This window comes from Myotis brandtii, unplaced genomic scaffold (assembly GCF_000412655.1).
Source record: "Myotis brandtii unplaced genomic scaffold, ASM41265v1 scaffold363, whole genome shotgun sequence".
Classification (NCBI taxonomy): Eukaryota; Metazoa; Chordata; class Mammalia; order Chiroptera; family Vespertilionidae; genus Myotis; species Myotis brandtii.
The window spans coordinates 4,205,592-4,222,796 of NW_005363938.1; the positions used below are offsets into that span (position 1 = coordinate 4,205,592).

At 42.8% G+C, this 17,205-nt stretch overlaps 1 protein-coding gene across 3 annotated transcripts in view; it reads left to right on the forward strand.

Moving 5' to 3' along the window:
* TMC5 (transmembrane channel-like 5) overlaps nt 1-17,205 on the forward strand; it is a 65,339-nt gene that overhangs the window by 12,680 nt on the left and 35,454 nt on the right. For 2 of the 3 annotated variants that reach the window (XM_014544426.1, XM_014544428.1), the window contains exons 2-4: nt 8,842-9,798; nt 12,015-12,160; nt 14,468-14,554. In XM_014544426.1, the coding sequence (XP_014399912.1) occupies nt 8,915-9,798; nt 12,015-12,160; nt 14,468-14,554 (1,117 nt within the window). In that variant the 5' untranslated portion in view covers nt 8,842-8,914. Of the gene's footprint in view, nt 1-1,399; nt 1,451-8,841; nt 9,799-12,014; nt 12,161-14,467; nt 14,555-17,205 lie in introns of those variants that run through there. The other variant, XM_014544427.1, reaches the window with a different exon arrangement.

The window sequence follows — 17,205 nt, forward strand, 5'->3', positions numbered from 1 at the left end:
TCCTTGTCTTGTGGCAGGATAACTCCTGTCTTCACACGGTGTCCTCCCAATGTCCGTTCACACATTCCTACCTCCGTGCACGTCTGTGTCCACATTTCCCTTTTCCATAAGGACATCAGTCATATTGGATTAGGGCTCATCCTCATGACCTCATTTTTAATCAGTTAACTGCCACCCATCCAAAATGGAAACCATCCCCATTTCTTCAATATGCGCTGGAATATTTACGAATTTAAGTTACCATAATTTTCTTTACAAACCCAGAGATGTCACTTAACAAGTCTGATTTTAAAATTGGGCGACCAGAGTTGATATGTGAGGTTTGCGGCTATAGACACGCGTGGCGGCGTGTGGGGGAGGTCTGCTGCTTGCGTCTATAGGCGCTTATGGTATACAATGGGTATATATATATATATATATTTTAGAGGCCCGATCCACGAAATTCCTGCAAGAGTAGGCCCTCCTTCCCCTGGCTGCTGGCACTGTTTCTTTCTGTCACCCGGGACCCAGGCTTCCCTCGCAGCCCCGGCTTCATCCAGAAGGTCGTCCGGTCTAATAGCATATCACGCTTTTATTATTATAGATATATATATTTACTTATTTCAGAGAGGAAGGGAGAGGGGGAGAGAGAGAGAAATATCAATGGTGAGAGAGAATCATTGATTGGCTGCCTCCTGCATGCCCCACACTGGGGATAGAGCCCACTACCCAGGCTTGCGCCCCAACCTGGAATCGAACTGTGACCTCCTGGTCCATAGGTAATCGCTCAACCACTGAGCCACGCTGGCCAGGCCTAATGACCTCATTTTAACTTTATTACCTGTGTAAAGATTCTATTACCAAATAAGGTCACAGTCTAAGATTTCAACATATCTTTTTCCGGGGACACAATTCAGCCCCTTCCAGTGGTCAAAGTATAAACAGTATGACCTGAAAGTCCCACACCAAATTCATGATAGTGGTGGTTTCCGGACAGAGAAGAAGGGGGACGTCGGTGGGAAGGTGGATTGGGGAGGGGCGTAGAGAGCTCCAGTTTTACCAGTAACGTTTCATTTCCTGGGTAAAATAAACACAAATCTTAAATTAATATGAAAAGGATTAGTATTTGCTAATATTTGCTCTTTTATTCTCTATACTTGACTAGAGTTTAATTTTTTTAAAAGTGATTAAGAGAAAACAAGAAGGCACATGAGCCAGCATTTCTCACTTGCGTTTGCACCTGACCGAGCTGTACAGTATGAAATAAACTTTTATAGAAGTCAAAGTCCTCTGTTTTTCAGCATATGTGGCTCTGCCTGCAATCAGCAACTCGGAAAATTCAGACTTCAGACCAATATCAGAGATTCTAACCATTTGTAAATCATCTGCCCTCCAGCTCCTATCAAAAGCTATCCAGAGAGCAGCCCCCAGCGCGGCTGACACTGTGGTTCCCACAGCATCTTCAGACCAGGTCGGTTTGTGCAGTTTGCATCCATTTGGAACAAAGTGAGGAAAATAAGGATAGAGGAGTAAGTTTTTATGAAGTTGAACCTATTCAATTAACTGGCCTCCCTTGCTTTTGAGATGGGAACCTTCTCCTTAAAAAAAAAAAAAAAAAAAAAAAAAAAAAAGTCCATAAAATGTTTTATGAAATAATAGTGATAGTGGGCTGTAACTGTTATTGTTTTTAATGTTCTTATTTAGCAAAAATAAAATGTTTCTTACCCTCAATTTTTTTTTAATTTGGTTGGTCTTTTAAATCAAACGGATGGTGGCTCATCGGAGCTAGTTAAGAATTTCTATAGAATCACTTTGATCATTTTGTCTCTGGGTCTTAAATATGTATGTATTTTGTATCATTTATAGGAGTGTAGCTAGATAAGCAATGTTGATTTTAATTAGGTTTAGAGGTTTACCTTGCTATCTGTTGGCCCAACAAAGTTCACCCCCTTAGAAAAATAAATAAAAGGTACACCTGATATGAGAATGTGTGGTTTGCTTTGCCTCTTATAGGGTGTTATCTTGCATTTGGTGGTCAAGTTTATTGTTTTATAAGCCCTGGTTTCTCTTTCCTTATCTTTCAGGTAATAAATGGCTTCAATTGGCCAAATTAACCTTTGCCCAGTTCACAGCTGCATGGCCATGATATTCTGGCCTGGGCCTGGGCAGGAGATGAGATCAGAGAGAAGAACCATGACCAGCATCCTCTGCTGGTACACGCATTCTTTTTTTATAGCGACATCATATTCTATTGTGCAGAAGTGCTGAGAGATTTGGTCCACCCCCTGTGGCTGGGCTTTTGGATTGGTTCCAGTTTTGTGTTATTATGCACAAAGCTTGGCCTGATAACCCTTAATGACTCCAAGTCCCTGAATTTTGGGAGGTCATTTTGGCAGCTACAGAAAAGAGCTTGTGGGTGGCTTGCCTTGGCTTATGCTAGCATAAGATTGGCAAAGCTAAGAGGCAGCAGAGCTCTAGATAAGCAGTCTGAATGTGACCTCGGTTTTAAAATGTACAGTAAGTCCTCACTTAATGTCTTCCATAGGTTTTGTGAAATGAGGTGTAACAAAACCAATTTTATTATCAGCTAATTGATATAAACAAGAGTTAAGTTCCTACAGCATCTCATTAACATTATAATGAAAGGACATTGAACAAAACTGTGAAGATCTACTGTAATTTCATCTTGTATATTCCTGGACAAGCTGAATGACAAATGGGAGGTTATTGTGATCACCCATTCGAACCAGGAACCTTGCGAGATCAAACAGGGAGTCCACAGCGAACAGACTTAGCAAACATTTAAGTGCTTGGGAGTGTGACTGAAAGCCACAGAAGCAGCGAAAAGGGAAGCCCTAAGTCCGTGGTCGGCAAACTGCGGCTCGCGAGCCACATGCGGCTCTTTGGCCCCTTGAGTGTGGCTCTTTCTAAGCCTTAGGAGTACCCTAATTAAGTTAATAACAATGTACCTACCTATATAGTTTAAGTTTAAAAAATTTGGCTCTCAAAACGAATTTCAATCGTTGTACTGTTGATATTTGGCTCTAATGAGTTTGCCGACCTAGGTCCTAAGTGGAATGTCAAAGGAGGACTCAATAGCTGTTTTAGTGGCCCTAATTGGTACTAGAAGGTACTAGAGCAGTAACATTTGGAGGGGGGAAAGTATAGTATCCTCTGTGCTTTATCCAGGGCACAAAGCAAAATGATTCCTTTGAAGGGCAGGATATTTGTTCTTTCAACAGTGAATAGGAAACTATAAGTAAGGTGCTTAGAAGACCACGCCCACTGTATTTGACCATTCATACATGACTATTTCCCTATAGTTATTTCCTCCTTCCTCTTCTTTCCCAATCCTGTTTGTTTAGGAATTTGTCCCAGTGCAGGTGATAGTAGTTACAGCACTATTTGTGCTTGGATTGTGAAAAAGACACGGTACACGAAGCTCCTGTCTAATGACATTAGTAGAACTGAGAACTGTATCAATAAATTTAAAACTAATTGTTGGCTGATCACATATGTTTATCTATTTATTTATCCATCCATCTACCTACTTTCTACTTATCTATCACCTATCTTTGTATTTATGTGTGTGTGTGTCTATGTGTGTGTGTGTACTATATGAATATATATATGAACCTATATATGTAAAAGTCTAAGCGACCGTTCGACCATTCGACCATTCAACTGGTAGCTATGATGCACACTGACCACCAGGGGGCAGACGCTCAACGCACAGGCATGGAAACATGGAACAGACTGATGAATCTCAGAGGGAAGTGGGGAGAGGAAAGGGTGGGAACAGATTAACCAAAGATCTTATATGCATACTAGAGGCCTGGTGCACAGTCTCGTGCACTGGTGGGGTCCCTCAGCCTGGCCTGTGGGGATCAGGCTGAATCCGTGCACCAGGCCCCCAACATCCCCTGAGGGGTCCCGGATTGCAAGAAGGTGCAGGCCTCTAGTAAATATACATGAATCAATTTGTCAAAGTTTCTAAATAAAAAGATTATCTTGTATCAATCAGGCTAGGCCAGCCGTGGGCAAACTATGGCCCGCGGGCCGGATCCGGCCCGTTTGAAATGAATAAAACTAAAAAAAAAAAGACCGTACCCTTTTATGTAATGATGTTTACTTTGAATTTATATTAGTTCACACAAACACTCCATCCATGCTTTTGTTCCGGCCCTCCGGTCCAGTTTAAGAACCCATTGTGGCCCTCGAGTCAAAAAGTTTGCCCACCCCTGGGCTAGGCTAAGCTCTGGCACATCAAGAAACGAGTTCAAAATCTCAATAACTTAACACATAAAAGTTTCTTTCTTGCTCAAAAAAAAGCTATGTGGGGCCCTGGCTGGTGTGGCTCGGTTGGTTGAGTGTTGTGCCATGCACCAAAAGGTCACCGGTTGGATTCCTGGTCAGGGTACATGCCCTGGTTTCAGGCTCAAACCCCAGTAGGGAGTGTGTAGGAGACAGCCAATAGATGTTTCTCCTTCACAGCAATGTTTCTCTCTCCCTCTCCCTTCCTCTCTCCCTAAAATCAATAAAAAACATACATTTTTAAAAAAAAGCTATTGTGGGTTCATGGAGGCGGAGGTGGCTGTGTTCCATTTAGTCATGCAGGACCCCAGGCTGATGAAGGAGACCCTATCTGAAGTGTCACTGGTTGTCTTGGCAGAGAAAAGGGGAGCCAGAGGGTTGTGTTTGGGCTCTTAAATCCTTTGGCTTGGAAGTATCACAGCCACTTATGCTCACAGCCCATTGGCTGAAAAGGCCGTATGCCACTGCCTTCCTGCAAGGTGGCTGTTCATCTCCTCGCAGTGACCTGGAGGGGACGCCACAGCCTCCTCCCCACCCTCCTCCTGCTGCTCATCCCGGGATTGCTAGAGCTCCTGAGCCCTTTGCTGGCCACCCTGAGCCCTGGTTTTATTGTGTGGTTATCTGATCCCTTGGGAAGGGTTCTTATGATACGTTCTTTTCCAAAACGTATCCTGAGAATAGGTGTGGCCCTCTTGAAAAACTAGTATACTTCCTCTTTTCCACAAGCAGTGAGTATTAGATCACCTGTCTTGATCACCTTTCAGTCTGGGCTAATCAACTCACAGCAAACCTTGGAGTCCCTATGTCAACCCAGGAATTTTATAGCATTGCTCCTTCCTTTACCCGATTATAATACATTTCCTATTTCTTTAATCATGACTTGGTTGAGTGCATGATTTTCATCGTCTACCAACCCCCACCTCTTTGGGAAGTTTCCAGGTTTACATTACACATAAATTAAAATAGAGGTTAAAAAAAAAGAGCTTCCATTCAGTGAATGCTTCCTTGGTGCCAGCTGCTTTATGTGCCTTTTCTCACTCATTCCTTAGGGCAACCCTATGAGATGTAATTGTCAGCACTGGATGAGTAAGGAAACAAGCTCAGAGGGGCTATGTGGCTTGCCAAGCCCACACAGCCAGCAGAGGGAAACTAAACCCACTCTACTTGATGCCAAAGGCTGGGTTCCTAACCACTTTTATTTTACATCACATAGACAGACGATTTCATTCAGGTAATGGGTCCTGTCCTCACCCAGCATTTGCTTTCATTTAATTCAGATTTTCTGTGATCTATGAAAATTGGAAATGTTTGTGAGCCAGAATCTTTCATTTTTTTTAAGCTGGTATGGTGGCCTCTTGGGGAAATAGAAGGTTTTGTATTATAGCTTCTGGTTTCAATCTTTTTCATTTTCTTTTTAAAATTGAAAAGTAATATATTTACAGAGTTGTGCTTAATGAATTTACACACACACACACACACACACACACACACACACACATACAGGTAACCACCACCTAGATCAAGATCTAGAACATTCCCAGCACCCCAGAGTTTTCCTCGCATCATTTTCCATCTCCTCCCTTCCCCAAGCTAATTGATATTTTGACTTGTATCACCATTTACTAGCTTGCCTGTTCTTGAACTTTGTATAAATATTGCACTCCTTTGTATCTATCTCTTTCTCTCATCATTACATCTGTGAGGTGCATTCACGTTGTTGCATGTAGCAGTTCAGTCTTGGTTCCTGCTGTGTGGTATTTCATCTTAGGACCATGCCACCATTTATTTACTCATTCTGCTGTTGAATGACATGGGTATTGTTTTCAATTTCTGGCATATAAGGGGGGGAGGGGGGAAGCTGCTGTGAACATTTTCATTGCCTTTTGGTGGATTTATTAATTTCTTTTTGGCTGGTATTGTTGTACCTGTTTTTATCTCCTTGAATTTCGTGGGTATCATTTGGCTTGTTAGATTTAATAGCTCAGGTTTTTATAGGTCATGGAAGTCCTATACCAGTGATCGGCAAACTGCAGCTCACAAGCCACGTGCGGCTCTTTGGCCCCTTGAGTATGGCTCTTCCACAAAATACCGACTTCTGCGCATGGGCCACGAAGTTTCAATCACACTGTACATGCGCACCCGCACGTGGTATTTTGTGGAAGAGCCACACTCAAGGGGCCAAAGAGCCGCATGTGGCTCGCGAGCCACAGCTTGCTGACCACTGTCCTAGACCATAAGTATGTTAATATCTAGTCTTACAATATAAAGAAATGAATGGGTTCAATTTCCATCTTATGAAAAATAATTAGTAACAAAGCATAGTATTTAGTCTTCAGAGTACTCACAGTTTGTGTAGATGTTTTTGTTTGCAAAACTTAGCATATTGGTCAGAATACTTCTCTTTCATTTGCAAATTACAGAAACCCAATTCAAAATAACTTAAGTCAAAAGGGAATGTAATGAACTAAGTATTCAGTGGTTGTCTGCCTTCAGGCATGACTGGATCCAGGTGCTTCAAAAATGTCAATAGCACCCTAGCCAGTTTGGCTGGTTTGGCTCAGTGGACAGAGCAACAGTCTGCGGACTAAAGGGTCCCAGGTTCAATTCCAGCCAAGAGCACATGCCCGTGTTGTGGCCTCGGTTTCCCCCCCGCCCCCAATACTCCCTTCCCCATAGGGGACGTGCAGGAGGCAGCCAATCAATGACTCTCTCTCATCATTGATGTTTCTATCTCTCTATCTCTCTCCCTTCCTCTCTGAAATAAATTTAAAAAAATTTTTTAAATGTCATCAGCATTTGATTTCTATTTCTATTTATCTCTTGGCTCTGTTCTCTCCCCTGTTGACATCAGAGAGCTTCTCTCTTCCCAACATGTCTGACCAAAGTCCCAGAATTGAATCTTATTGGTTATGACCCTGACCCAATCCTGTGGCCAGAAAGAAAATAATTCTGATTGGTTCATATGTCCACACCTGGACTGAGGGTGGGACTGTTGCTCAAGGAAAACTGTTTCCATAGAGAAAGAAACGGATACTTGGCAGAAACAAAATAAAGAAAAATGGACTTACACTATGCTGAGAAATATGGAATTGGAAAATGCACATCCTAAGACTATAGGTGATGGAAGAAGGTTAATTGTTTCTAGCTCTGATTACTCACCCGAAAGTCTAACCATTTTTGTTTGCATAAAGATAAATTTGTAAACATTAGCTGAACTTTGAAAATTGTCTACTTCCATTTTTGAAGGCCTCACCATTCATCTAATGCTTGTTTGCCTGGAGATATTTTTGTCTTTTATTTTCTCTTCTCTCTCCCCCTTCCCATATCGATTTAATCCACAAATCCTATTGATTATTCCTTTAAATTTTCTCCCCTACTTATTATTATTTTTACTGTTACTACTGATACTACATCAGCAGTTCCAGGCTTATAGTCTATCATTGGAGCAACCCTAGTGACATAAGGACACGTCTTTCCCAGTAATTCTAGTCAAAGTCTTAGAAGACTGAATAGGGTTATGTACCCATTCCTGAACCAAACCCTGGGGCAAGGGCATGGTGGACAGTGATTGGCCAGGCCTGGGTCATGTGACCATCTTTGGTACCAGGAATGCCATCAGCTCTTCCTGTATCACCTGGACCAAGAGTGGGAGAGGGGCAGATGTCCAGAGGAAAATAAGGGCATTGATGCAAAAAAAAAAGGGGAGATGGGTAATAATCAAGTAAAAGCAACCGATATCCAGCATAGTTATAAATCAGAAGTGTTGAAGTTTTACTTTATAAATTTCAACATATGCCGTGTCTATAGGTTAGAGTTCATGGAACTCATAAAATCATATTTTCAAACTGGAAGGGATGGTACCGATTGTCTCCTTACCCAAGTCCTCTAGTTACCATTAACCATCTTCCTTCAGGCATTCATACTAATTTATGCTTTGAACTCTAGAACCACTAGTGCAATCAAAGGACTCAAAAAGTCCTTGTTCCTTCCAAGCTTTCGGTTCATAGTACCCCTCCTTCCCAACCGAGGGATTATATTGGTCAGGATATAAGTTTGGCCACACATATCAGAGACCCAAAGAAACAGTGGTTTACGTAAGATAAATGTTTCTTTTTTTCTTGACATAAAAGCCCAAGCTGATGTGTCAGCACTGACCTGTGACATCATCAGCAACCCAGGCTTCATCCCTCTGTTGAGCTGCTATTCCTGGGGTGGTGGGGTGGGTGCTGCCTTTGTGTGCATGCCCAAGATGGCACACCATCACCTCCGCATTCCAGCCACAAGAAGCAAGGGCTGAGAAGGGGACGCATACCCCTTCCTTTTAGCAGCACAACCTGAAAGTTGTACATATGGCTTTTGCTCACATCCCATTGACCACACTAATGGCCACAGCTGGGTGCACAGGGGGCTGGGAAATGTAGACTTTATTCTGGGCAGCTGTGTACCCAACTATGAAAGAAAGAAGGACAAATACTGGGAGTTAACCAGCAATCTCTGTAGGGAAGAAAGGAAAACATCTGACCTTTTCCTTCCCTTTTTGTTTTTCAGATTTAGAAAAGATACCTGAGTCGCGCAAATGCAGGAACACTTGAACATTCCACGGTAAAGGATCTGTCCCAGCATGTCTGCCTATTACAGGAATAATGGGTATGAGGAAGAGCCGGATTACCCTGGTTATTCAGGGTCTCGGAACCACACGCAGGGGTATTTGAACACCCAGGATTATCCAAGTTCTCTGAACAACTCCGCTTACTCCAAAACCAGGGGGAACCCATACTCTGCAGACTCCAGAACAAGTCCACACCATCCCCGGTCTCTAGCAGAACCAGATTACCCTGGATCTTTGAGTAATCCAGACTATCCTGCCATCAGAAACGATCCGTACTCTGCAAGCTCCAGAAGACACCCAGGCTATCCCCGGTCTCTAGCAGAACCAGACTATCCCGGGTCTCAGAATAACTCAGACTACCCTGGCGCCAGGAGCAATCCATACTCCGCAGGCTCCAGAAGAAGCTCAGACTATCCCACATCTCTGGCACAGCCAGATGCCTCTTGGAGCAATCCGTACCATCCATACTCATTCAAAGAGCCAGACTACTCTGAATCTCCACGAAATCCTGACTTTGCAGGTCCCAGAGGCAGTGGGAACTATGCGGGCTCCAGAACAAATCCTGATTATCTTGGCTTCTCGGGAGAACCAGACTATCCCGGAGCTCAGGGAAATGCTACCCACCCTGGCCCCAGAGCCAATTCCAACTATCCAGGCTCTAGAAGGAATCAAGGATATGCTGGTTCCAGAATCAAACCATCCATAGATACCCTGGGAGAGCCTGATTACCCAGGTGCTGAGAATCAATCTTACTCTCCAAACTTTTTAGAGAAACCAGACTATCCTGGCGCTGAGGACTATCAGAACTCTCCAAATTTTCGGGGGGAGCCTGATTACCCAGATGCTGAAGATGGTCGTGATTATGGCTCTTCCAAGCCTCCGGAAATGACCAGGGGGTAAGTGCAGGCATCTCCCTCCACTGGGGGTGGGGGCTGAATCAGTGAAACTCGGTTGGCATTGTTTGGGTTAGGGACACATATTGTGGTTTTCGTGACCTGAAGTTAGGTGAAACTTTCATACCTACCTGTAGACCCTACCTGGGCCATGGACTCTCAGCCTGAGGCTTCAAGCCTTTACCTGAACGTAATCTTTCATCAGCTCTTGCTTGAATAACACCTTCCCCAGGCTCCACCTGGTATCTAATTCCTGTAAAACATTTAGATCCCCCCTGTTTTGACCGGCTACTTTGCAGGTCAAAGACTTGATAGTTACGACCACATTTTAACCAGAAGTGTATCAACAGGAATGCATTGCAATAAAGAAAATCTTTTGAAGGTCTAACTCCATGAATTCAATTTGATTCTTCAATTGGTTATCTTTATGGCTGAGCCATTAAAAAAAAACTTGTAATCTTCCCTCAATTTTTGGTCATTGACCAATTTTACTAGATGCAGTTCTAGTTTGAGTGACTTAGTTCTACCAAATCTAATTTCTTCCTGGGTTAAAATTTTCAATGTCCATGTTGCCAACAAGATGTAACTCTTTAGTAAGTGTGTGGTTTTTTTAATCGATAATAAGTCCTAGCCAGTGTGACTCAGATGATTGGAGTGAGATCCTGTACACCAAAAGGTTGTGGTTCGATTCTGGTCAGGGCACATACCTAGATTACAGGTTGAATCCCCATACGGGGCAGGCAACTGATAGATCAATGCTTCTCTCTCATCTTTCTCTCTCTTCCTTTCTCTCTCTCCCTTCCTCCCTCTCACAAAAAAAAAAAAAATCAAAAAAAACATACCCTTGGGGGATCAATAAAAACATACCCTTGGGTGAGGTTTAAAAAAATTGGTAACGCCCTAACTGGTTTGGCTCAGTGGATAGAGCGTCCGCCTGCAGACTGAAAGGTCCCAGGTTCGATTCCGGTCAAGAGCATGTACCTTGGTTGCGGGCACATCCCCAGTAGGAGGTGTGCAGGAGGCAGCTGATCGATGTTTCTCTCTCATTGATGTTTCTAACTCTATCTCTCTCCCTTCCTCTCTGTAAAAAAAAAATCAATAAAATATATTTTTTTAAAAATTGGTAACAAATTTTACCATGTGAAATTCTAATCAATATGAGTCTCATTTTGCATGTACTATTTCTACTAGTAATATTTATGAAATCAACAAAAACTAATGGCTTGTTTTATCTCAAGGAACAAGGATATGGGATTTGGGTATGTACCAGGGTCAAAATGTCTTTGTCCTAAATAGTAGGGTTAACAAGACCAGGTCAAAATGTCCTCCTTGGTCTTGTCCTCCCTGCCTGATTCATCATTCCAAAATACACTTCTGACCCTGTCACTCTTTTGCTTCTCATCTTCCATGAGACCCTATGGCCTTTGGGGGAAAGGCTGCACCTGTGAGGACATTTTAAAATGAGGATGCCCTGGGCTAATTGTAATATGCCAGCCAAAGACTTTACCTCCTTTCTCCACTCTTATCCCTTCTCTACCTCAACCTTATATCTAATGTCAGTGTTCTTGATCTTGGCTGATTCTTAGAATTACCCGACCACCTGGGAAACTTTAAAAATAATACAGATGCCTGGGCCCAACTTTCAGAGCTTCTGATTTAATTGTCTGGGTGGGGTCTGGGAATTGGTATATACATAAAATTGAGAACCATTGTTAATTGATTTAAATGAGCCAGATTAATTTATTTTCATACCATTCCCTTTATATATTCAGCACTTTTTGGTCTCATACCTTTATTTATGCTGTTCTTCATCCTTGAAATGCCCTCCTCTTGACTCTTTATGTATGAATTTATCCTTCCAATCTCAACTTGGATGTAGATTCCTACCCCTTCCCCCCAAAACTCCCAGCCAGAATTCTTCTCTCCTTCCTCCAAACTACTTGGGCCTATTTTCTGATCCTCAACAATTACTACTTGTATTATTATTGCTTATGGCTGTTTCTAAGACGCTCTACCGGGTTTTATTGGGAGTTCCTTGAGGGTAGATACTCCAAGTCTTTATCTTTATGTCCTCACCTCCCAGCCCATGCCTAATACATGGTTGGTATTTATTTGGCAATTGTAACATGGATGGATGGATGAATGGATGAATGAATGAATGGGTGACTGTCCTTACCATGCTACTGGATGGATGTTGATCCATCATGTTGGGATTTCAGGGTGCTCAGCAGAACATCTTCAGTCCATCATGGGCGTGTCAGCCCCTTGGGCTTGCTTGCAAGGCAGCATGAAGAATATCCTGAAAACATTGAAATGGAATCCATGGAGATGGCAAATCCCTATGGCCACTCTGATAATGGCTATGGTAAGCATTTGTTAAAATGAGATCATATCCTGGGAAGAAAGTAAAATTCAGTGGACTTAGGGCAACAATCATTAAAGATTTACAGTAATAGAAGAATTGGTGTATCTCTCTCCACTCAAGCACCCACATTACAAGGAATGAGAGCTCAGTGTCTAGAGAAGAAGCAGTATCATTAAGTATCAGAGCAGGCCAGGTAGGGGTTGTGCGTACATGATGTAGCCAACGTCCAGGTTCCATGCCTTGCGGTTATGCGGGGAAATGTGGGTTCAGTGTGGCCAGATCCTCAGATTTTTCTAAAGAAGTGAGAAATCTTTGTTTTTATGTGAACGTCGTCTTCCCCCCACCCCCCCGATTATTACATGCTCCAAAAGAATAATAAAAATGTAAAAAACTCTGAGCTGGGCAAACAAAATCACTGGTGAGCTAAATTCAGTTTGTGTGCTGCCCGTGGCCAGCTTTAGACAGTCAGCACCTGTGTATTCGAAACCTACTGTGAGGCAAAGGGAATAAGAGGCAGCTCTGCCCTCAAGTTACTTAAAGCCTGAGTGGGCACATTAAGACTGAAGAAAAGGAGCAAGCAGACTATTAATATGAGAAAAATCACATCATCTTCAGAACCTGCTGTGTAAAGGTTTGGCTCTGGGAGGCAAAGTAAATTCTACCAGTTCTTATTTTGTCAGAGGAAAAGGGTACTTGTTACTGGTAGAGGAAGCCAGTTTATTAAGTCAATGTTGCAGGAATTTAGAGCCCACGGGGACAAGAAAAGGTAGGGGTGTTCAGCCAAGAACAGAATGAGGGACCCAAGTGCTGGTTGGAGCAGATGGAGGGTTGATCAGCCCTGAAGAGGCAGGTGGGGAAGAGTTGGAAGCAGGCAGAGAGGAGGGGGTGGGGTGCATTGCCGTGCACTAATGAGAAACACCCACTGTTACACATTTGCACAGAAAACATTCATTTAATCTATTCCAAACGTTATGCCACGCATGATCAATGGGGCAAAATCAATCCTAAGGGATGAAATTTTATTTTAAAAGGCCATAAAAAACCTTCCTCCTTTTTATATATAAAGCACAGATACACATACTGCACATGAATAGGTATACAGTCTAATGGATAGTCTATCTGTGGTATTAACATTTCATGGGGAAGGGCAATGAGGAAGAAATGTCTAAAAAGACACCTATGGGCCAATAATGAATAAAAGATACTCTGTCTGATTTAGAGGCTAAGATACGGAAGCTCAGAGAGGTTAAGTAACATGCCCAAAGGCATGGCCCACAGCGAATAAGTAGCGAACCTGGGAACGGATCTTTGGCGAGAAGTTCCGGAGCCTCCTGCAGTGCACTTTTGTGCACGTCACCATCAGAATGTGCTCTGTTTCCTCTTTGAGGTGTTGAGCCTTTAATGTTAACCATGGGTTGAATCAAAATATGGTGAAATGGGACACTGTCATGAAGACACAGGGACTGGACTCTGTCCCTAAGAAAATCGTGTCATATTTTACATTCATTTATGCACCATCATAACATGCTAGGACGGAACCTCTAGAATCATCTAGATAAATTTTTTTTTGCTTAAATTTTTTTTAAAAATTAAGACTATTTTTTAGGTTCACGGTAACATTGAGGGGAAGGTAACAGAAATTTCCCATGTATATCCTCAGCCCCCACATAAGTAGCTTCTGTTATGATCAAGATCCCCTCCAGCGTTGGTACATTTGTTACAATCAATGGACCTACAGTGACACATCATTATCATCCAAAGCCTATAGTTTACATCAGTGCTCACCCTTGGGGTCATACATTCTATGGATTTGGACAAATGTATGATAGATATGTATCCATCATTATGGTATCATACAGAATAGTCTCACTGCCCTAACGCCCCTTGGTACTCCACCTAGCATCCCTCCCTCCTAGACAAGTATTTTTCAAACAATTAACAAGTTGTGAAATTAATTTTTTAAAATGAAATGGAAAAGAATCAGAATATATCAGAATGCTGTTTATGTAGTGAAGCAAAGTGTTGTTTTGGGAAACTTGTTTTTTAGTTATACATGTGAAGGTATGTCCTGGATCTCAGTGTAACCATTATTTTTAACTATACTTATAGTCAAATGAAAACCATCAATCAAGGCTGTTTGCATTGAATAGCATTGGTTTTGAATTTGTGTCCTATTTTTCACCCAAGTGCTAATCATTAGTCTGTTAGAACATTGAGGTCAGGGTCTCAGTCTTACTGACCATTGTTTGCTCTGTAATATCTAGTGCGGTGGGATTAATGGTGATGTCTCCTGCCTCTTCATTCCAGTGAACCCTGCTTATGTGGATGAAAGTAGCCCTGGCCCAGCTTATGGAAACTCACCGTATGGAGGTGATTGGTACAAGTCACCCCAAGGTAAGACAGTGACCAAAAATTCAACCCTAGAGACATTGCCATTCAAGCAATGCAGACATTGCCATTTCTTCTTAGCCTCCAGTGTGGTACTAAGCAGTACAGTACTTCCTAAATCTATCATAATGGGGGTTCCTTTTAGACATGAAGAATTTTTTCTCTTCTATATATCAAGGTGGCTTCATTAGGATTCTTCTGGTTGCAAGTGACAGAAACCCAAGTCACACTGGCCCAAAGTGAACTTATTGGCTTGTGCATGGGGAAGGATATGGGGGAAACAAAGAATTAAAGGTAGAATTACTTTCCGGCACCTGTACAGTGCCTGACACATTACTAGTGCTCAGAGATATTTGTTGAATGAGTTACAGCAACCAGGGTCTCTGCATGTGAAGCTAGGGGTTTATTGCCACCTGGACTCTCTTTCCCTCCATCGATTTCTCACCTGTGCTGGACTTCTCCACAGGCCAGGTAGCTTGACCAATAGCAGGGCTAGATACACACCCTCACCTCAACAACCTCATCAGAAAGTCTTTCTTTCTCCCTGGGTCTGTTAAGTCAATGCTGAGAAATGACTCTGTCCAGCACTTTTTGGGGCCATATGCCCACACGTGGACTAATCATGTTTACCATGGGGAGGAAGATTGGGTCACATGTTCATCCTGTGGCTAATAGATCTAATGGTGAGGTGGCAGCGCATTGATCAACTTTTTTCTGAATCATCATATAAGTATTAATGATGGTGGAGTGTAGGAGCAGTTGGACTGGTGAAAGACAGAAGGCTTTGAAATCAGTCAGGAAGCTTTGTAATGACCACTGTGTGTCACAATAAAGGTCCGATCAGAGGCAGAGACTAAGAAAGAAAAAGGATACCCAATCAGTGTTGCTCAGTGGTTAAGTGTCAACCCATGAACCAGAAGGTCATGTTTTGATTCATAGTCAGGGCACATGCCCGGGTTACGGGATCAATACCCAATTGGGGTATGTGCAGGAGGCAACCGGTCAATGATTCTCTCTCATCATTAACGTTTCTATCTCCCTCCCCCTTCCTCTCTGAAATCAATAAAAAAATTTTTTTAAAAGAAATAAATAAAAATGAAGAAACAGAGGAGAGAGGCCATGGAATGCTGGAACCTAGAGGCAAATCTGTAAACAATAAACAAACCCATGGCGTCCTCTATCTAACAACAAAAATTGAGGAGTTCCATGACTTAAAACTATAGTATTTCTCGCCTTCAAGCCCCCCATCTCATATAATAACTAGAGGCCCGATGCATGAAATTCGTGCAAGGGGCTCGGCCCTCACAGCCCCAGCCCCTGCCTCAGCCCTCAAAGCCCTGGCTTCCTCCAGAAGGTCATCTGGAAGGTCATCCGGACAGTTGTTCCACTGTTCCGCCGTCTGGTCTAATTAGCATATTACGCTTTTTATTATTATAGAAATTTAGCCTCATTCTTAAGAGCCTTCTCAAGGAGGTGTGTATCTTCCACAAAGGTTAGCTATTGCTACTTGGGAGAGAAAACCATGGGGACATAAACAATCTCCGTTTGGTTCCCACTGGAGCAGAGAATGACTTTAACTTTTGGGGAAAAGAAAAGTCTTTAAACTTCGTCAGACTGCTCTATCTAGCCAGCATGAGGTTTGGGGCTCTGGTAAAAGAGGAGCCCCTAGGAAGCAGAGAGAAGTAAAGAAATGAAGGACCCAAAAATGAACATGTCTTTCTTCACTGTTTGCTTTGAGTTGGTTCTGGTTCTCCAACCATGTACAGTTCATTGGAGGACAGCCTTCTGATCAAAGGTCACTTTGATGGATTATGCACCTAAGGGAGCACCTGGCACAGGGTGGGTGCACATAAATATTCATTCTTTTATGAATGAAGGAGCGATACATCAACATCTTGTCGCATGAAGGGGCCAGGATGAAGTGATTAAGAGGCCCTGCTTTGGGGCCAGACAGAGCTGGGTTTGCTCTGCTACTTTCTGCTTTAGTGATCCCAGTTTTCTTGCTATAAAATAGGAGTTATTAGGATACCTACCTCATAGGGTGATGATGAAAATTAAATAATATACTCTATTTAAGGTACTGGTCTTGCCATAATGGCAGATATTACTGTTCATTGTCGTTGGTGGGGAGGAGAAGAGTTCTAGTCCAATCCTGCTGTTTAATGAGTGTGACGGGAGGAGGGTCAGTTCATTTCTCTGAATCTCAATTTCTCTAATTATTAAATAAGCAGCTGGGCTGAGGGGATTTCCAAATCGGGTCATTGGGATAGGAATTGTGTTCAGGCGCCTGGCACTGAAATTGGACGGTGGCTTAGCAACAAAGGGGTTTATTTTTCTCACGTAACAGGAAATGTGGAGGGAGGGAGTCAATGTTTGTACGGCAGCTCTGCCCATGTGTCCTCAAGGACTTTGGCTCCTTCCATAGCTTTTTCCTCCACCAACCTCAGCAGGTGAATGTTTTTCCTCTTGTTTTCAAAAGGGTGGCCTCTAGTCAGGAGGAAAACCAGGCCAACTGTCACCTTTTAAAGGGCATTCTGGCACAGAATGGAATTCGAAATCTCAGAAGGAAGGCGGGGGAGGGTGGGCAGTGACCAACCAAAGAACTTGTATGCATATATGAATAACCCATGGACACAGACATAGGGTGGTGAAGGCCT